The following is a 22,122-nucleotide window of genomic DNA, read 5'->3' as shown; positions in this document are numbered from 1 at the left end:
CTATCAGTCAAATGTGTGCTCTCGCCTGAAAGCTTTGTAGTGCCCAAAGGTTTAGATGCTGTGGCAAATGCCGCCACTGTGTCACATTCCTTTGCGGCATTGTCCGATGGTTGCGGGGCGCATTCGTTTGCCCAAGCCTGCTGTACGTCTCTTGGCGAGATGCGCCGTTTTGGTCTTGGCAGTTCACCAAAGCTTCTCTTACACTGATTCCCATGGTGTGTGGGCTCAGCATGAGTTTTTGTTGTTAGAAATTTTTGTGTGCACCAAGTAGCCTCATAGCTGCTGCCTCTGTCACTTGAGATGCAATTTTGTCTATTATGTGTGCTTGTGGCTGCGTTATACTAATTGACCTTATTGCTGTTGGATCTTAGGATGACTTGACACACAAACTGGCCGATATTGTCAAGGCAAACAACGAGCTGCTCCGCAATGAGCAAGCTGGAGCAGCTGCCCACATCATTGCGGAGAACATCAAGATGCTTCAGTTCCATGTTGCAACCCTGGTTGACAACGAAATGCCTGGTTTACCCCGGGTAAGCTTTCCAATAGCTTCGGCAAGAAGGACTGTGCACATTGCTCCATTGCTACTTTGCAACCTGCCCTATTTTATACAAGATAGGTCAAACACAAAATAAATTGATCCATATATATTGAACTCTCTGAGAAGTAAAAGCCTATCTCGCAGCATTCAGCATATCCCCAATTTTGAGCCACCTGGACTTGGGTTGTCGCTCTCTTTTATGGGCAAATTCTTTACTGCTGGCTCTCATTGCTGTCTACCTTTGTCTCGTGATTAGGCTTGCTAGTGAATAATGTCTCTTGCTCTCCAGGCCATGCAAAAATCTGGCCGTCCGCTCAAGTCCATCAAGCAGCGGCTGAAAAGCAAAGAAGGGCGCATTCGAGGCAACCTCATGGGCAAGCGAGTTGACTTTTCGGCCCGGACGGTTATCACCCCCGACCCTAACTTGCGTATCAACGAGGTCGGAGTACCTCGCTCCATTGCACAGAACCTCACCTTTCCCGAGATCGTCACTCCATTCAACATTGACAAGTGAGTGTGTGCTGTATCACTTGTTGCTGGGTTTGTAAACACGAAGGTGGGAAACTAAAAAGAGACACTAAAATAGTTTAGTCTGAAAAAGTATTTTTTTCAAAATTTCTATTCTTGTTAATTTCGTGGCAATAGGTTGATTGTTAAAAGGGAAATGAAGCCTAAAGTTCATGTTTTTCAATTTCGCACCGGTACGTCAGATTGATGTCATGGGTTTCAAAATGTTTTCTTGCGTTTGGGCCATTGTGGCTTGAGTAAAGGTTCCCAAACTTGCCAGCATTTGTCTCGGACTGGAGCCTGAGGCATTTCTTGTTTGACCACTGTTGACCATGCAATCTACATCTTCTTCTGGATCTCTTGTCTGTTTTATGGGTAGCGATTCAGAAGTATTGCAATTAGTGTAAACTGCTGCATGCTTCTTAAACTTTCAGTGAGTGGCACGTTAATAGCACTTGGAACACAGTGCCACAGATTTTGTGTTACACTGTGTTAACTGTTATTTCTTATTAAGTGACTGTTTGGCTTAATTTATGGTGCCTTAAGAAGTTCTGAAGCACTGCACAGCTCTCCATGGCTGCATTCTTGCTAGTCCACCGATCGTGCTAGGACGAGGGGGGGGGGGGCAGTATGTTCTTTTGATTGATTGGCTGTTAGATAAAAAATAAAAGTAGGAACTTGATACGTCACTTTTTTTTTTTTTTGCACATGTTAAATGAAGTACAGACTTGCAATTTACTGAGTTGCAGCTGAGCCGCGTTTCTGTGGCCAGAAGTGTTGCACATGTGAACCAGTGCTGAGAATATCGCAATTCTTCATTTATTTCAGAATGCACGACTTGGTGAGGCGAGGCAACAACCAGTACCCTGGTGCCAAATACATCATCCGGGACAATGGTGAAAGAATTGATCTCCGGTTTCACCCTAAGGCCAGCGACCTTCATCTCCAGTGTGGCTACCGGGTCAGTCTGGTTTTTCATTCAAAGTGTCTTGAAATTAGGAAGTGTTCGTGTGACTCGTGTTTTCTGTAGTAAACGTTCCAGTGGCTTAAGCCTCACATTTTTGTATAGCAAAATGTGAGGTACTTATATTGCATGGAAGGAAGTCTGAAGCTGTTTCCTGTCAAACGAGTGGAGTGACACGTTTCTTTTACCAGCAGCTACAGCACATTGCTTGCACTTGCCACCAAAACATACTGCATCCTATAAGGGCTAGCAGCACAGAAGGGCACAAATATTAACTTGAGTTGGGGAAGCCTTATAATCGCAAGTTGCAGCTGTAATATATAAAATGTATGTTCAGAAGAAAGCATCTCTGATCAAACGCAACTGCACTGGGAAACTTGCTAAGTGAGACTTCATTGTCTGCACTACTTGCATGGCCTTCTGAGTTTAAGATGGAGTATAGGATACTGTGTAATTTGCTTTGAAAGGCTATAGCTTTAAATTCTAAAGGCAAAAACTGGATATGGCGTTGGGTGAATGAGAAATAAAGAGGGACAGCCAGCATAGAGTGGTTGTTTCTTTGGCTATTTGAAGCCTTGTCTTCACTTCTGCTGTCTAGTTTCACTTCCACAGCCTTTTCCTTCTGCCTCTGTGCTTTCCTCTCATCTATCTCTGTGGCGGTGCCACTTATTTGGGAAACAGGTGGAGCGGCACGTCCGGGACGGTGACATCATCGTGTTCAACCGTCAGCCGACACTGCACAAAATGTCCATGATGGGGCACAAGATCAAGGTGCTGCCTTGGTCCACATTCCGAATGAACCTCAGGTGAGATAGGCTGGGCTGACTGCATTCCTTGTTTTCTTGCACTTTGTACTAAACCGTATTGTTTATGATGTATCGTTTAGTCATGATAGCCTTTGGGCTTCTAGACATTGGGTTACTGCTAGCTTGAATTGAAATGTGAGCAGATGGAAGTAGATGAAAACACCTTGTACCATCTGCAGTTACTGTATTTTCACGCATGTAACCCGTACCAAAAATTAAAAAAAAAATGTAACAGTAAAGTGGGGTGCGGGTCATGCGCAAATATTACTTGGGGGTGTGACTTCACGGCAGTGCAGCGTGCACTGTCGTGTAGCTATCTCGAGGCAGAGTTCTCCGCCATTTAGTTTCGTTATCTCGTAGGGAATCCACCCTCTCTCCACCACTGCGTGTTGAAGCTCCCTTCTCCCCTCCTTCTTGGTTGTCCATTCTGCTCTTTATGGGTCAGAAGCGCTTCACGATACGGTGGGGAGTGAAATCGTCGTTGCCCGTGTGAGGGCTGCTCTGGCTGTACTGTTATCCTCTGTTGTGTGAATGCTAGCTGCGTCCGCGAAGGGATCCGATTCACGTCAGATGTCACGTGACTGATTCGTCTGAGATCATGACTGTTGTGTGAATCCAGCTTTATCAGCATCGCTGGCCAAAGATGGGACGTGGACGAGTTGTGCATCCATGAAAGGGCTGTTTTTGCAAAGATTTGAGCGTTGTTGTGCGCAGTTATTTCCTCAATTTATACGCGTGGATATTTTTTTTCTTTCTTTCTTTCTCAACTGTTGTCATTGGGGGTGCAGGTTTACGCAGTGGTGGGTTATATGTGGAAAGATACGGTATTTCAAAATGTTACCTGGCATATTGCTCTTAGGCAGTTTCTGAATGTGCTGCTACCCAAGAACCCAGCATCTGAACCTGTAGCACGTCAGCATCGCGCACACTGCAAAACGTGGGAAATGCACGCGCACATTCTGTAATTCTTTTTTCCTTCCAGTAATTCCAGTTCCAGTAATTCTTCAGCATGAGTACAGGACACCGATATGCCCAATACATGCATTAGAATTCCTGCTCCACTTTGACTACAACAAATGGCCATCAGGCACGGTTGCTTTTGTATTCGGAGCCCTTTTGATGCACATGATTTTTGTGACAGCTGTGTGTATGTTTAACTTTACAAATGTACTCGGGAAGTGGAGCTTTGTAATTGCATTCTGACAATAGTTCATCTGGTACAGGGAACCAGGTCATGCTGTCAGAGGTGTAAATAAACATTTTAGTTTCCGCCGCCTAGTTTCTACAGTGTATATTTTTTAGCGCAAGGGGCAAGTTCGGTTTTAGAGCTACAAAGGTATGCTCAGCAGCTTTTTTTGATTGAGGCAGTCCAGATATAGCCATAATCGATTATAACGATAGAGCTTTTTCTTCGTCTTGTTATCGTTATAAGCGGACTGCACTGTATCTCTTTATAGGGTGTGCTCAAAGTAAAGTTGGCCATTAGGTTAACTTGTGCTTGCTTGTGTTATGTAGTTGTGTACCTCTTTACTTTGTATGTGCACTTCACACAGAACCAGCATGTCTTGATTTTCCTGTTGTCCTTTTGTCCTTGACCACGATGCAGTGTGACAACACCGTACAATGCTGATTTTGACGGAGACGAGATGAACTTGCACGTGCCACAGTCGCTGGAGACCCGTGCCGAAGTGGAGCAGCTGGCCATGGTGCCCCGACAGATTATCACACCTCAGTCCAACAAACCCGTCATGGGTATTGTGCAGGACACACTTACTGCTGTCCGAAAGATGACCAAGCGGGACATCTTTCTCGAGAAGGTGCGTTTTGCGAAAGCTGCTTGCAAAAACTGCTTGGTGAAACTTGTTTGTGCAGTTTGTTGTGGTGAAAATAGGAGTGGCGTTGGTGGCAGTGCAAGTTGACATTCTGAGCGAGCTTTAGTCAGTGAACTTGATTGTCACACAACTAAGGGTGCAATTTGGGCTTGTTGGTGATGCACTACAAGCACTTTGACGTATAGCGCATAAAGGAAGTGACACTACAGGACAGCGTTGGCAACAAATGTGTCCTGACACTTCTTTTCTCTTCGTCTACAATGTGCTAAGTGGCAACTGCTCATAATTGATTGTTAAAGTACAAGACGTGCGCGTTAGACTGTCCAACCGTAATGTTGTATGGATATTCTGGAAAGTTCATCATAAGAGCTCTCTTTAAATACAGTCGAACCTCGATATATCAAACAGCGCGATGATTGCGAAATAGTTCTATGTAGCCAGAATTCGACATATAAAATCCCGTAAAAAATGTGTCGGATACTTGTACAAATCGATCAATGAAACCCAGGTCGCGATCGGGGATCATTGTTCGGAGCGCGCGATTGGTTGCGCCGCGCATGATTGGCCTAGGCCGCGCCGACTTCACGCAGCGGACGAAGTCGGCACGGCCCAGGCCAATGGCGTGCGGTGCAACCAAATGTGCGCTTCGAACAACAATCCCCGATAATGCCCCAATCGTGGCGCAGTAAATACTCATTTGAAGCTTCACACAAAGCATTTATTTCTTTGGCTGAAAGTACTGCAGCAGTGTAGCCTGCTTCTTATTGCCGTGCTTAACCACGGCATCGTCAACATAGTCTAAACGATCCACAATTGGTAGGCCGGTGCCTTCTATTGCACCACAGTAACGGCGAAGAAAGGCCAAAGCAGCTACAGCCTCAGTTGAAGTCGGGAGCGGGGCATCATCAGCACTTGCGGGATCAACTTCGGCAGCGTCTTCGTTTGGCCACTACTTCTGCTGCGATCTCCATGTCCGTCAATCGAAGCATTTTGAAATGCTGTCAATAACAAAGTATCAAGTGCCGTCTGCCAAGGTGTCTATGAGCGAGTCCAGTGAGCTCACGCTGCCGTGCGTCTTTGTGGATGCAAACTGCCATTCCTTGTGAGGCGTGGCAGGCGCCGAGCACGGCACTGAGGAGGAGTGAGTGCGGCAAATGCAATGCGTCATTGATGTTGTTTAACTAGCCAAGTCGCTGCGTTGGTATGCCGCTACGTTCAAATGTAGCCCTCGGCGCTTTTGATCTATGAAGCTATAGTGCGCGGCAGTCGGGAATGCCCATCGTACCATTGCTATCTTCGAGGCTGTTGTGAAAAAGCTCGCCGCCTGTCAACAGAGCACATGTGGTCTGGAGTGACTGAGTGTGATATATCTGGAGTTCGATATACCCAATTTACGTCCAACTCACTTTGAAATAAGAAATTTTAAATGCTTGAGATTTTCCGGGGCATATAGAAAGGGTTTGATATACACAATAATTAGATATATCCGTGTTCAATATATCAAGGTTTGACTGTATTGTACTGTGAGTAATTTAATGTGTTGGGTGAACTAACCTGAGGAGCATCGTATCGATGAATGCTACACTCGGTAATTACAAGGTAACGGCAGCATTATGTAACACTTCAAAAACTAAGCTAACTGCAAGTTACGTGAGTCCCGTTATACTCCTGTCACACGGGCTGCCTTATCCGCAGTTATCACGAAACGAGTTTAGCACAGTTACATTGCAGGCGAAACGCTGGTGAGGCTGTTAACTGTGGTTGAGTGCAAACAGAGCTTGGGTTTAGGTTAACCAACATTTTGTAAGTGGTGAAGATGGTGGATGATACATCAATGGAGTGTAATGTGGGTCCTTCGCAGGTCTTTTAAAAGCATTCAGATTGATCTAACGTGACTACGGAGGCCATGATAACAATTTGGGAAGATAATCTGGCCTCTGCGCGCTGAAGTACTTAGAATGCGTGCCTATACTCCTAGATAGTGTAATGTTCAAGGGCAATACATAAGGCCATACAAAAGGAATGAAGTGTGCCTGAAGCTTGACAATGTGAACAAGTGTTACCGCTAACCGCCTATGCCAATTAAACCTCACATGGGACATACCGTAAGAACCCGCATATAATACGAGGTTTTTTTCCTATTATTAGCATCCCAAATTTTAGCTTCGTACTATATACGGATCTGAACGGAAATTTCAGTCAGGAATTTGGGCTAGAAGTCTTAGTTTCGTTTTTGCTGCATGGCTATGGCTTGACTTTGTTATTTCTACATGGCTATGGCTTAGCTTCCTTATTGCTGCATGGCTACGGCTTGGTTTCGTTGTTACTGCGTGACTACAGCATCGTTTCTTTATTGTTGAGTGCGCACCTTGGCAGCACACATGGAATAAATATGGAAACTGATTTTCTCTTCTAGTAATAAACCTATTACTAAGTTATCGAAAATAGTGTTTTGACTGAGCACCTAATCAGTCTTACCCGATTTAGTTTTTGTCTTTAATGTCCCTACAGTACCCTCCGTTGTTTCACCGGTGCTGCATAGCTGCTGCCATCGTGGAACATGCAAAAATTTTTCCCTCTGTCTATTTTCTTGTGTGACACACACATGCAGGACCAGATGATGACGATTCTCATGTTCTTGCCTATCTGGGATGGCAAGATGCCCATGCCAGCTGTACTGAAACCCAAGCCCCTGTGGACGGGCAAGCAGATCTTTTCGCTCATCATTCCCGGCAATGTGAATCTTATCCGCACGCACAGCACTCACCCGGATGAGGAGGATGATGGTCCTTACAAGTGGATATCGCCGGGAGACACCAAGGCAAGTTCTCTTGCTGAGAAAAATTTTTTCTGTAGACTGAAACGCAGCTTAGTTCTTGGATGTGGCGAATCAGTTCCGTGGCAATCTGCAAAGTCGTGGAGGCGTCTTGAAAGGACTAAGTTGTCATCCACCTGAAAGTAACACGAAAGCTACAAAGGGCAGCTTCATAGTTAAAAAGAAACAGCAGGGTGCACAACAAGCGCACCGTCGTCCCATTTCGTTTCTTTGTGTTCATTTTTAGCACTCTTTCCACAAACCTAATGCCACTTTCAGCTGGATAACAATTTATCGCTTTCAAGGAATTGTTGTTGCATCTGAATTTAGCATTACTTTCCAGACAATATTTAAATTGTAGGATCACAGTTTGTTAATCACAGGGTTAGCGCTCGTTTTTAGGTTGGGACCTTGACTGCATCTGAAAAGCCCACCTGCAATGTTTGTCTGCAGGTGTTGATTGAGCACGGGGAGCTGATCAGCGGCATAGTGTGCAAGAAGACAGTGGGTGCCTCGTCGGGCTCACTGATGCACGTGGTGTTTGCCGAACTGGGCCACGAAGTGGCAGGGGCCTTCTACGGCCACATCCAGACGGTGGTCAATGCCTGGCTGCTTTTGGAGGGCCACACCATCGGTATTGGCGACACCATTGCTGACAAGCAGACCTTCATCGACATCAAGAACACCATCGAGAAGGCCAAGCACGACGTGATAGACGTCATCGAGAAGGCCCACAACGACGAGCTGGAGCCCTCGCCGGGAAACACCCTCAGGCAGACTTTCGAAAACCAGGTGAGAGGCTGGTCGATGTGGGCCACGATCCCTTGTGACATGAAAAAAAAGTTGATGCATATGCAATAAAGGTAATGCAGATAGTTGTGTTATAGACTTGCAACCTAATTTAACCTTTCTGAACCTGCTGCAGGGCCTTTTTCTTTTCCTGAAGTGTAAAAAAATATAAGAAAAGGAAGAAAAGAAGAAGAAGAAAAGAAAACTACTTTGTAATGTCTTTCTTACTGAGGTAGTGTGACTATATGGCATATATATTAAGGACCACTTTGAGTATTGTGAAATAGTCGTTTTAGCATTGCACTAGTGTGTTGACGGCTAGTGTGTGCAGTAGCCAAAAGGGGCTCCTGTAACAGCCCAGCATTTTCAAGAAGATGCCTGCAATGAGCTGAAATATGTAGACCAGATTTTTCTTTTTTTGCTCTAGCACACCCATAGCAAGTGAACTTTATCTAAGCCCCATTTGCCACCAGGCAGCGCAACCCGCGCAGGGACTGCGGGTTGGTGATGTGTCAGGCTGATGACAGTGCTGCAAAGAGTGAACGCCGACAATAAGCATGCAAAGTAAACAGCCTGCGCATTATTGCGCCGCTTATTCGGCTGGTTCCCACAGCCCCTAGCAAGAGGTGGCTGCCACCTACAGGGGCTGCAAATAATGGTGTAGCAGTCAAATAAGCTACTCATTATTATCATAGATAGTGCTCCTAAGCCTGAAGCTAAGTACTCTGGGACATGTTTTATAATTGAGAATGTTTAATATACTACCACCATTGAACATTTGCAAGTTGCAGTTAGTGTAGTCGTACACGACATTTCACACGCATGCCAGTGCTTTTGTGCAGGTTAAAGTGGCTCTGTACTAGTTCCCTGTCCTCCTGTTCCTATTGGTTAATTTATGCTGCCTGTTGGTCCCCAAATAAGCCTTGGCAGGAAAAGGCGGCTGGTTTTACTCGTGGTGCTGTGCCACACAGAGGTGAGAGCTGCAGCAACAATTTCATTTGTCCAGGTCAACCGCATCCTGAACGATGCTCGTGACAAGACTGGTGCCAGCGCCCAGAAGTCCCTGTCTGAATTCAACAACTTCAAGGCCATGGTGGTCTCTGGAGCCAAGGGCTCTAAAATTAACATATCTCAGGTAAGGGGGCTCTTCCTTCGACAAGGGTTTGCTTTTTCTTCGTCATTGTTACGTGGACTTGCACACCATAGCATGGTGGCCACTTTTGTTTTGTTGTTTTCTCAAGCTTGAGTGGCTGTTTGCTTAAGCTCGCTTTCAAACCTTGCATAGTTGTAAGCAGAGCTGCGAGAGGCTGAATACAGTCAACGACAGATTTTTCGGACACCCAATTTTTTGAACATGCCTGATAATTCGGATGCCTTCGCGGTACCACCACGTACCGCATAGAGCCAATGTACAAGAACGTCTGAAATTTCTCGACTCAAGAACCCAACGCCGTCCAATTTTCAGGACTTTTTTTCGTGACCGCAGGTTCGAAACGGCATTAATTGAAGTCACCACCGCTGCCATTTTCATCACCTCGCAGCCTTGAACTGTTGCTCTTGCACACCGATCAGCTGGCAGCTGTAGCCACCACCGTGGCAACACTGGGTCTAGCTACTTTGACGTTTGCTACCAAGCTTCCTCCTGTTTGGTGCTGTTTGGTGCCATGTTATTCATTTCAAGAACTCGCCGCTGTCACCAATGGTGCCGACTGTGCCTTTGTAATCCTCGCCAATGGTTTCGAAGTGCGGAAAGCACAATGCATTGCATAATGCCGGTTCCCAAAAGTCAGCACCGTGGCAATACAGGGTTGTTACGCTGTGAAGCATACCATGTGTAGAACGGGGCAATAGGTATGGTCGATTAATTTGTTTATGTGATTAACAATTAATCATTCATCAATTTAGCTTTTAATTGATTAATCGAAATTATTTTTGCATGGCACTTTTCAAAAGGTTGAAACACAGTTATCTACTTTTGTAGGACCCTATATTAATGTTTAAGAGGTAAAATCTGAAACACAAGTTTATAAAGGTTTGATAAAGGATAACCTTTAACTTGTTAAAGACTAAGTATAGCTGGCACGAGTAGCTTTTGAAAAGATAAACAGTATATGTTATAAAATGACCCTTAATGCAGAATTAAATGAGATGCATAGCGCCAGTGAATCCCCGTACAGTAGAGTTAAGCCAGAAATCACAAAAGTGGCAAAAGTGATTAGTGAAGTCGAACTGAAATATGCAAGAAATTGCAATATGCACAGGAGAAAAGAAAATTACTGGTTTAGGATTTTAAACCACATGATCTTTTGTACAGAGTGAAGGAATGTCAAGTGGCTGCGATGTTCGGATGAAACGGCACCTTCTTTGAATGGCCACACAATCGGCATGCGAGGATAGATGCTCGGACATTGTAGATTTTTGGAATCGACATGAACTCCATTGCTATGTCAAATACATGCTCTAAACCTGCCCGCATACTCTGCCATGTCTTTAGTGGTCTGGGAGTGTCATGAAGGTCAACGACTAGGTTGCTGTAGTATGCCTTGAATTGTGAGGGCATTGTAAGTCTCCGCCTTCGTGCGGAGTGGTGGCATGTGGGGGAAGAGAGGGGACACACTCGACTCGGCATCACTCGAGACTCGGCAGAACAGTTAACAGTCGCTCTACCACAGCCACACAGTCACTCACTCGCCGCCGTTCCCGTACAATTTCAAAATTTTCCCGCTGCTCTTGTCAAACTCTCGAAAACGATTAATTGATCATGTCTAATCAATTAAGTCAATTAAATGAAAGGTTGACATCCATGAAGAATAATCGTTCTGCAGGACGCATTTAATCGATTAATCATTCATCAATATTACCAACCCTAAGGGGAGCCGTCACAGGACACAGTATGTATTCCTTAATTACACACGCATGCACTCGCTGTCTCCTGTCACAGTATGAGTGCAGATATGCTTAATAAGTGTAGTGGCAGGCCCCGAGAGCTTTTTATGCGAAGCATATTACGAGAGCTCAACCCAGCTCCTCAGGCGCGGCGGTGTCGCCTTCAATACCACGTGACACCGTGACGTCACGACAGAGGAGAAATGGGGCTCCAACTCGCGCCGTCGCTCGTGGCGTCGCGGCGGTATATAAGCAGCTGCGCTTGCCTCTGCTAGACACTCACGAGGTGAGATGCCTCCTGGAGACACAGCTGCTCGTTGGAATGAGAAGCGAAGGTTGCGGCGTGCTACAGAGACTGATTTTCTAGGTGGCTTTGGCTCAACTCTTGCAAGATGGGCTGGGTGGGAATCGAACCAGGGTCTCCGGAGTGTGAGACGGAGACGCTACCACTGAGCCACGAGTACGATGCTTCAAAGCGGTACAAAAGCGCCTCTAGTGAATGCGGTGTTGCCTTAGAAACGAGCTGTTTCTAAGGCTCAAGCGTGCGTCGCTTGCTCAGGCGCACATTTCGTTGCCGCACCGAACGCTGCGTTGCTCGACGCTCACCGCGTCCAACGCGGGGCGCGTAGTCGCTGCGCCGTAGCCCATTGTCTTACACCCCTTGGCGGGTCGACGGGAACGCTGCCGCGTTCCACTCTTGAAGGCGAAGCAGAGTAACGCATGAGTTGTTTCTTCGTCTAGCCGAACCAAATATAGCCAAGCAACAGCAGTTCACCAGGCTAAACAGTGGTTCAACAACTAAAATAAAGGCTAGTATGCTTCGCATCCTGGGCTTAACCTTAGCTAAGCCACAGCCATTTTTTGAATGTGCCTGTGGTTATTTGAGCCCTTGGGAGCAGTAAAAGGCATGCATTCATTTTTTTCGTAGTGCCCGAGTTGTTGGAGGTTTTCGCGGCCCATAGGGAGTACTAAAAGCTGGACGTTGGCTATAGGAATTAGGTGACAAGGTACACCTGCTCTAAGTTACAAAAAAAAAAGAATTGGCTTCTCCATGGTTTTCTTTTAAAATGCTAGGCGTGCTTTAAAAAGTTTATGTAGACAAGTGAGGCTGTCCATCTCTTGAACTGGGCCATGAGATTGGATTGAATGACTGACAACTAAAAAAGTGCCATATTCCACTCAATTGTTATGCGCCCTCTTATTTTCATTATTCAGAATATGTTAAATTTGCAGCAATATTTGACAGTCTAGGGTTTGACAGAAACTAGTCTGGGGAAGAAATAACATAATTGAAATAAAACATACACTATGCATAGTATAGTAAAACATACACGAGCATAGTATTAGTCATCGTTACAGTCCGAGACCTCAAGTGATGACTAACTTACTGCACTAACACATGCTCTGGTGGCTGCAAGTACAGTAAAACGCCCCGGCCCCTTTGAGATTGTGAAGTGTGATTTGAATACCATCTGCAGCTAAACCTCAATATAACGAAGCCGCTATAATAGACAGTTTGCTTCATCATATTGAAATTCAATCTTGTACGCAAATAAGTACAGTCGCTGATGTTTTTTTTTCCTTACATGGAAGGGGCCGCAAATTTTTCCTAAATCAAAGGCAATCGGCAAAAGCGAATTTTGCTGAGAAAAAAAAAATGATAATTTCGTTGAATTTGAGAGTTAGCGACGAAAGATATCGCTTCATGCAGTGTTAATGATCTCTTAACAATTAACGGAGATACGAAGCGAAGCCAGCCTCGCTTTTGTGTCCACTCTGCCCCTGTGGCTGATAGTGTTGCCCACCGTGGGACGATGCTATAGTGAAAAGCACCAGCATCGTGTAGTGAATGCTTCATCTGCCTCTCGCTTCAATGCGTCTCCGAAACTTGCGATTATGCAACCTCCAGCACTTGTAATGCGGAAAGACAGCGCTTGGTACTACACCATCTCAACTCTCCCAGTCATTGCACAAGCGGCAAATTACCTCTAAAACAGGGCGCACACAGGCTGCGTATGTGCTCAGCCATGATGACAGCCACGTACAGCCATGGCCTCTCCTGCCCTTGTGCACGCTTGATGGTATTACCGCGAGCTTGCTTCCCTCCCCCATTTCCTCTTGGTCATGCGAGAAGACTGCATTGATCGAGCCGTCATCCTTCTTGGCTCACCCTCGCATGCTTTCACTCGCATCTAAGGCGTACCACCACGAGGGGCGCAATAGGATGTTATTGCAGTCAGACTTTATACGATATGTGACGCTGCTCTGTTTCAGCGATCACTCTCAGTTGCGTTGTGCATGATTCAAGGCGTGTGTTTTCAAGCAGCGCCATGTAATTCAACCATTTGATCATACGAGTCTGGAAGTTTCCATTTTTCTTGTCTCGGCACTCCTTCATAGTGGCAGGGAAATTTCGTAATTTTGAAATCGTTTATAAACTACACTTCGTTATATTGAGGTTCAAAATACTTGGTGTTCTATGGACAAGAGGCTCTAAGAACTTAAATACTTCATTTTATAGAGAATTTCATTCTATTGAAGTTTGTTATATCGAGGTTTAACTGTATTGCCCTTTTGAGTTAGTACTTAGTTTTTCCCAGAAAATAACTGCGCATTATAATCAAGTAAATACAGTAGAACAATAGTGCATTTTACTATGAACTGCTTTTTTCATTAATCTTGGCTACACCCATACTTTGCAACAGGCTATGATTTTTCTGCTTTGCAACGAACTAACAAAATTAAACACCTCTTCATTCCCGTGCCACTCATGGTCACCTTGAAAATTTTGTCGGCACATGCACACTTTTTTTTTACTGCTTCGAAGTTGTATTATTGTCAACGCCTAGTGACATGAACTGTTGCGCTCTTTGCGTTGTTTCACTCCACAGGTTATTGCCTGTGTGGGTCAGCAAAACGTGGAGGGTAAGCGGATCCCTTTCGGCTTCCGCAAGCGCACGCTGCCCCACTTCATCAAGGACGACTACGGTCCCGAGAGTCGTGGCTTCGTCGAGAACTCCTACCTGGCCGGTCTGACTCCCTCCGAGTTTTTCTTCCACGCCATGGGAGGAAGAGAGGGTCTCATTGATACTGCTGTCAAAACTGCCGAAACAGGTTGGTTATCGTAATTGACGATGGGAGTGCACAAGCAGAGAGTACTACGGAGGCTTAAAGTGGAACGCAAGTTTGTCAAAATAATTTGCAATGTGTCTCTGCATTTCCAATACCAATCTATCTGTGATAGGGATACTGTTTTAAAAGATTGGAGGATGTTTTGCCTGATCACATTTCAACTGTTAACATTGGCTTGCCACTGCAGCAGGTAATGTAAAGCTATAGAATAAAAAATAATAAGGAAGGTGCCTAGGAACAATTAAACTCTAAAGAGACAATTCTGAGCAAGGCATCGTCTTATCATTTGTTCAGCTTTTTTTAGGTAGCTGTTGACTCCATAATTACCATTCAAAGCCTCAATTTCTTGTGAACGCCAGAAGTAATTAGCGGAAACATCTCTTAGGCGACCCATTCAGAGTGTGCGCCAAGTGCAGCTATTACGTTACTGAAAGTGGAGGTGGCAGTCACATGGTGTCGCAAACTCCTCAGTAGCATGCCAACCAGAAACACGATGACTGTGTTGCTGAAAGATGCCAAATAGGTTCTTCCAGTTGAGCTCATCTCTCGAAAACGCAAGGGAACTCACTGTCTCCTCTTGTTTTGTTGAGTTCTGAATGGGCTCGACTTTCGGCAGCGCTTTCACACTGGTGTCTAGTACTGCTAGACTGCCACGTCATGTTTCGGTAACGTTAATGGTTTTCCTCTTTTCATGCCCGAAGTTGCACTGCACTTGGCACACATTTTGAGCCGGTCACTTTAAAAGGGGACATAATTATTTGTTGCACTTTCTTGGAATTGGGACTCCATAGCGTAATTGCTGGGCTGAGAGCTACTCAGTAAAGAAATTAAAACAATACAAAAATTTTGGGTTAGCACTCCTTTAAGTAAAGAGTGCTCTACTGATCTGATGTTAGTGGTCCAGGTCGGCAGACCTGTATTTGTTCAGGAACAATGGCCAAGGTGTGCTTTTGCATGTGTGCCTTGTCTGCAGGTTACATCCAGCGTCGTCTGATCAAAGCTATGGAGAGCGTGATGATCGCCTATGACGGCACGGTGCGAAACAGCAACGGCCAGGTGATCCAGCTGCGTTACGGAGAGGATGGCCTCGACGGGGGCACCGTAGAATTCCAGAGCATGCCCACCCTCAAGCCTTCCAACAAATCTTTTGAGAAGAAGTTCCGCTTCGACACTTGTAATGAGCGGTAGGTTCTCGTTTCCTGCCAGTATTTGCCAATTAAATGTACGGTGCTTTCTGCTGTCAATGGCAAAATTGTACATGCAAGATTGCCCACTTTGAAAGGTCACAGATAACAAAAAAATTATTCTGCAGGCTTTGTGGCTATCAAGATACATTTAGCCAAGTCTGGCGAGAATTTTGAAGTTGTTCTCCTGATAATGCTGTAGATATGCTTCTGAGTTAAGGGAGGACATGGTGCTTCGAGCTATCTTAGCTATAGTTAGACCAAATTTAGTTGAAATGCAGTCTTATTCAGTTTTTTTAGCTGATTTAAAAAATGCAATTTTTTTTTGATAAAGCAAATAATTATGGAGACACTCCCTGTTGGTCCCTGTGTGAGAGCTGCCCGCTGCGCGCTGACGCGTGCCCTGCAGTTCCTTTAACAAATGTTATCCATTCCAATAACTAAAAATTACTTATTATTGTTTGTTGCAACATTAGATAAAAAAATTGAGCAGAAAGCTATAATAATACATGAGAAGATGGCAGAATGTTTAAGGAGTGAAGTGCTGCAGGCAATATTTATATCCAACAGCAATTGTCAATTTAGCAGCTCATCAAAGTTCGGCATTTACAGTATGGCTACTAGGGAAGAAAAACAAAAGCAAACAAAAAAAGTAATATTGAAAGAAAAAAAAGAATCTACTTGCAGGACTTCAAGCTTTATGCATTTAGCTTCATATAGAAAAAAAAAAATTACAGCTCTAGCCGTCATAGATTTTGATATATTGTTGGCACAAACAAGCAGGCTGAGTGAAATGCTTGTTTTGATAAAATTTGGAACATGTAAATCTTGATTTATTTGAAGTACGTACATGTTACCAGTTTTAACAGGCCAGTATGCCTCTGGCACGTGTCTCAGTATGTATGCTTCAGTGTGAAATGTTCATTGTCGAAAAAAAAAATCATTTTTAAAATCATTTAATGTCAGTTGTCGATCACTGAATATTCGCGCTCTGCATTTTGCATGCAGTGAGATCGTTCACGAGAAACGGGTTGCGCATCTAGCCGCTGCGCCTGTGTGGCGAACTCTGCACCAGTGTGGCAACACCACAGATTGCGCATGACTGTCTTTATGGCGAGACCGTAGTCACGTTCACCTTTGCCCGCTGTCGTACTGCCACCACACCACTTGTGCTTCACACAAGTGCAAGTTGTGTTACTCGTGCCGGTGCTTGGCACGATTGGCAAACCAATGTCAGCATCTTCCGAAGCTACTGCGTACTTTGAATAGTTTAACACCCTGTGTTTATTCGTCTGTTTGCCAAATTTATGCTTTTGTAGCAAACTGAATTTGGCATTGTTTTGTGCTGCCCGAGTTTTGCATGCCCGAGTGGCCTCAGCAGGCAATGTCAGAAATCCACCAATGGCACGGATGTGCTTATGGTCAGGTGTCTGAGTTTACGAATGGAATTGTACATCGGAAAAGATTTTCGCTGGATTTTTCTTCATGCTCATTCAACACATGGAGCAGCAGTGGCATGAAAACTAATGAAGAGCGGCTTTTCCAAACAAGACCAAGATGGGTGCAATCAGAAGCATGTATTGGCAGCCGCATGTCGCGGAGAAAGGCCCTTCTTTGCACATTCATCGGTAGAAGTGCAGCTCGCCAACATGATATAAAGCGCCATTATGACTAAAATATTGATGCGTGGAAATTTCCAAGATCATGCGTTAGTTGCTGTAGAATAAAAAAATAACGTTTTCAAGAAACCAATTTTCCACAAATTTTTTGGTCTTTAAGACTTGTGTCCCCCCTTAAAAGCGAACTCCGGCATTTTTTTAACCATACTAGGTTAGTGTGATTTTCAAATGGCATGGACAGTTCTGTCACTCGAAGGGTGGCTCAGTTTGCTTACAAACGGCAATAATGGCAATTAACAATGAATGAGGTGCTGAAACCAATATGGGTAGCTTCTTCGTGTGACATTACAATGAGTTGATGACGTCGGATCCTACACTACCTTAATGTAAACGCACAGAGTGCATGCTAAACATGAAGTAGACATGGTAATGAGAAAAAAAAAAGATGAAGCTAACGATGTCTTCTGATGACAATGGAAGCTTTTTCAGATCTTTCAAACTAGACAGCGGCTATTTCAGCGGCGGTATGAGCACTGAAGGATCGCCACTTCATTTTGACTCGCCGCCGCGGCGCAAGACAGTTGACATGCCCAAGCTCAATGCATTGTGTTGTGGCCAGACAAAGAGAGCCACCGGTTATCACCTCTGTCAAAACAATGATTGTCGTCTGCTGTCTCATAGAAAAAGGAGCCAGCTTCATCATTTTCGGGCAAAGTGGCAGTTTAGTCTCTAAGATGGAGAGAGGGAGAGATACGCTTTAATGGTACGCTGAAGATGTTAGCCTAGCTGTTTGCCTTACGTCACAAATACAGAGTGGCCAGTAAAATGTCATACATTCGTGGACATGAGTTGGGAACATGCAACAAATGTTTAAAATTCATTTTCAGGAAGACTAAATGACCTGTAGTCATATATATAATTTGGCACAAATGATGCGAGTGCGAAAGAGAATGTATGTATATGCAAAATTTTATTGAGGTTAGCGGACATAGAAAAATTGCCAGAGTTGCACTTTAGGTTCTGTACAAGTTGAATATCAGTTGTGAGACAGCACTCATTTCATCGCTTCGTTTTCTCAGTCCTTTATGAGCTGATGTTTGCATTTCAGTCTACGAATTTAATCAAGCTAGCCAAACATGGCGTTTCATGCCTTTTGTTGCCTTTCAGTAGCTGGATCATTTGTTGATTGCCTTTAGCTGGAGTCAAAAGCTGTAGCCAGGAGCTTTAAGGTGTCCTGTAACGTTTCATAGAAAGCTTGTTGTACGAAGGCGATGCGGTCATCACAATTCGGCGATTTCATGCACTTTGTTGCATTATTGTGTGATTCCGTTACTCAATTTAAAATGCCTAATCGCGATGTTACCTCTGTTCATGAAAATCTTTTTGTGGCGCTTTAATGTACAAAGCCATTGTTTTTCTTTTTTTTATTCTCACTGCTTCTGAGCAAATGTATGGGTGGAGGGACCTTAGTCAGGCAGAGCTCATCTGCCTTTTAGTCCTTTCAACCCAGGCAATGTATGTCTGAATAAACAAACTAAACTAAACTGAAACTTTGTGCAATAATGGGTATGATGTCCTCCCATGCCGCTCTGATCATTGGTTAAGAATGTAACATGCAATTTATGCTCAAGTGATATTTCAAATACTACAAAAAAAGGTTGCCACATTACCTGTTACAGCCATTTTATTATTGCCCAATTACCAGACGGCCATGCAGAAGGTATTGTAACCATGGAAACGATGGCATCAGATACCTGCTGAGCACATTGTGTGCCACCCTCTGCCTTACAGAATCTGTTGTAACCATAAAAACGATGGCGCGGCCTTCGAGATAAGGCTGCACACTTAGCGGCATGCAGACGTCTTCTACATGACATCAATAACCTACTGCTATTGGGCGTTGCAGTTTTCTGCTGTGGGAGAGGGAAATGGGGCCTCCAGAGCTGTGGGAATTCGAGTTGATCACTTTTGCTTCTAGTAGTTGTATTTTGAAGTTTCTGCGACTGATAACTTGAGTTCGTGTGTATTGTGGTACAGTAAAACCTTGATAATTTCACGTCGAGTTTATTCGAAAATTCTGTTAATTTGTAGATTTTCTGCAGTCCCGTAATTTGCAGTGTGAATTATACTGGATAATCTGAAAAGCCTGCATGCATCCATCTGGATAATTTGCAGTTTCTCGTTGTTGCCTCTGAGACCAGTATGCTGTGATGCGCTTCAGGTTTCACATATCTTGGACGAATCGTCAGAAATATGGAGGCCATGACGTGTTGTCAGCTCTTTCAGTTGCTTCTACCTAGTGATGTTGATAGCTTCTTGCACTTGCAGTACATAAATGCATGGCCTTCGAGATTGGATCCGAGAGAGCTGTCGCTGGAAGTACGGTTCGGATACCGCTGATTGACCATGTGATTGATTCCATTACATGGGCACTGATAGTCCATACAGGTGTGCGAAGTGTGCCCACTATGGGTGTGTTCTGTGCGTACAATTCCTGACTGCGTGAAAGATTTCGACCGCATATGTGTTTCCACTAGTGTACGAAGACAGGAACGGGAGTGACGGACTAGGCCGACTAAGCTTCACCGACTATTTGAACATGCAAGCAGACGTGCAGGCATCATGATGTGGAAGATTGAAGTCACTGACAGGGTGCCAATAGACAATGGCTGGGATGATAATGAGCCCACTTGTGTGCCCGCTTTAGCAATGATTAACCAAGTCTCTCAATGCTGTCCGCAGCTTTGTTTAGTGTAGTGGTGGTGACTGTGAGATGCTGCGCATAGTTAGCGGCTCGAGATCATGAGCGGTATTCTCGTGCAATTACTTTCGCGAGACTGGTGCTGGGGCAAGCTTGTTGTCTTCGTACAGTGCCAAGACTGCTGTTGGCCGTATTCTTTGACGCGCCCAATGTTGATTCTCACGAAAATGGAATGATTCCTGAAAGTCATCACCCAAGAATACACCACGACCTTTGGTGCAGTGAACACGCTGCACCAAGCAATCCCACATCAATGATAATTTGGAGTAATCTTTCCACACAGAAAACAAAAGTGAAATCTTTGTGTCATGCAGTTATACCCATCTTTTTTCACTTTTTCCCCATCTTTTCGGGTAATTGAAAATCCGCTTCATTTCTCGCGACCCGGCGGACTTCGAAATAACGAGGTCTTCCTGTAATTTCTTTTGCTCTCGCTTTTTTGACATGCTCAGGATAGTCCTAGAGCAAGAATGGTGGGCTTTAAAATGTGTTGCTGGGCCTTTTAAAACGGTGATTGTTGCTTTGTCTCCAGGTACCTGCGTAAGGTGTTCACTGAGGACGTGGTGCGTGAACTCATGGGCAGCGCCACAGCTGTCTCTGAGCTGGAGAAGGAGTGGGAACGGCTCAGGAAGGACCGTGAAATATTGCGAACCATCTTCCCTACAGGTGACAGCAAGGTGAGCGGCCTGCCTTCTCTAGAAATGGGAGCCTAGTGGCATGACATGTCCTATTATCAGAAGCACGTGCTTGACTCAAACTTAGTAAAATGTCTGCGTACCGAGCAGGGCAAACAGAATGGAGAGATTGTGCTTTTGCTTTGTTTGTCCTGTCCTATGCGCTGTTACTTCAATTAGCTGTAGCATGTACCAACCAGCCCAAACCAGCACTCTTTTGTAGATTCATTTTGCATAGGGAAAAAAGGCAAAAAAATATATTTTCTTGAACATCGCATTTTCACTTTCTATAACTTCTTTTTTATCTGATTCTGCAATATCTTCACTGAAGACCATGCTGAAGTGCTTGAAAATATTTGTTGTATCAGCCAAGGTGGCAAGATACTTGGTGGAAATCACGAAAGGCGCTTTTCAAGCCACAATATTTCCAGAATGGTGCATCCGAATGCTACCACCGTAAAGGGAATGTTATTGGGGTTCACCCACAGGAGTCAGGCGCATGCATGCTGACTAGTCATTCTAATTAAAGTTCTAATTATTCAACAAAGGCCGATTTAGGATCGAAATAACGAAAGTTTGGGCCCATATAAAGGCATGTGTACTGGCTGGGAGCTTCAGTCGGAATCAAATTAACCGGAAAATCGGATTATCCGGAGAAAACTTAGTGGAAGTCTGCTGTATTTTTGAAGCAGAATTAATGAATACAGCCCAACTCATTTTTCTCTTTGGTGTACCGTTAAATGCGGCAATTTGATATTGATATTGAATTGCTGGAGTGCCAGTGTATGCTTTATGGGAAAATTTGGGCAGCAGCTTGCGCACTGATGTGCACTTCAGTTCATGAGGCTGCGCCAAGTTTCCTTACTGGTGGGTTTCAATGTTGTGAATGCAGGTTGTGCTACCGTGCAACCTCCAGAGGATGCTCTGGAATGCTCAGAAGATTTTCAGGGTGAACCTGCGAGCGCCCACAGACTTGTCTCCTCTCAGGGTGGTGCAAGGTGAGAGTTTGTGTCATACCCGTAGGGCAAACTGCATGTCACTTCTGCTGCTTAAGCAGGAGCTGCACGACTACTGGCACGCCATGTTGATGGCCTTAACCAAGATCCAGGCGGCGCTGCTGCTTGTCTCTTTTGGAAAGCTTATTCCAGCACCTTTGCAGTGTCAGCTGGGACGGTTTGATTGAAAAATGTGAGGCTTTCCTCATGAACCAAGCTATGCCCAGAACTTTCGTCAGAACGGAATATTCGCAGTTCTGTGCACGCCTCGTTTTACTTCTGAGGCTGGCATAAAGTGGGGATCCCTTTTGCTCGACTTTGTTCCTTTCTCATCACCCAGTGGTCACAGCTGGCTGATCCCACATGATAATGGGGGTGAAGCGCTGGTCGAACCATTGATGAAGCATGAAAACGAATAGCAAAATGGCACTGGAATAGACTTGTTACATTATCCAGGCCCTGCATATGGTGCTTGTGTTCAAAGTGCAGGCAGGCATAAAAATTATATGTTCAGGAGTGCAGTTGATGTCACATGTCCATGGGGTCTGAGTCTGAGCCTGGGTACACGTCTTGGTATTTCGAACAGCTAGCACTGTGCTTGAGCAACATAGCATTGC

The 22,122-nt window shown here is 44.7% G+C and overlaps 1 protein-coding gene across 1 annotated transcript in view; it reads left to right on the top strand.

Annotated features, from left to right (window-relative positions):
• The window catches only part of Polr2A (RNA polymerase II subunit RpII215), a 57,158-nt gene that overhangs the window by 13,218 nt on the left and 21,818 nt on the right, over positions 1 to 22,122 (top strand). Inside the window, exons 5-16 of the mRNA XM_070532277.1 lie at positions 372 to 533; positions 831 to 1,051; positions 1,877 to 2,009; positions 2,694 to 2,818; positions 4,425 to 4,635; positions 7,262 to 7,471; positions 7,919 to 8,257; positions 9,261 to 9,389; positions 14,032 to 14,254; positions 15,246 to 15,456; positions 20,369 to 20,513; positions 21,403 to 21,508. Of these exons, the coding sequence (XP_070388378.1) occupies positions 372 to 533; positions 831 to 1,051; positions 1,877 to 2,009; positions 2,694 to 2,818; positions 4,425 to 4,635; positions 7,262 to 7,471; positions 7,919 to 8,257; positions 9,261 to 9,389; positions 14,032 to 14,254; positions 15,246 to 15,456; positions 20,369 to 20,513; positions 21,403 to 21,508 (2,215 nt within the window). The remainder of the gene's footprint in view (positions 1 to 371; positions 534 to 830; positions 1,052 to 1,876; positions 2,010 to 2,693; positions 2,819 to 4,424; positions 4,636 to 7,261; positions 7,472 to 7,918; positions 8,258 to 9,260; positions 9,390 to 14,031; positions 14,255 to 15,245; positions 15,457 to 20,368; positions 20,514 to 21,402; positions 21,509 to 22,122) is intronic.

Source organism: Dermacentor albipictus, chromosome 1 (genome assembly GCF_038994185.2).
Source record: "Dermacentor albipictus isolate Rhodes 1998 colony chromosome 1, USDA_Dalb.pri_finalv2, whole genome shotgun sequence".
Taxonomy (NCBI): domain Eukaryota; kingdom Metazoa; phylum Arthropoda; class Arachnida; order Ixodida; family Ixodidae; genus Dermacentor; species Dermacentor albipictus.
The sequence above is the reverse complement of the archived record's forward strand: the minus strand, read 5'-3'. Positions and strand labels throughout refer to the sequence as shown.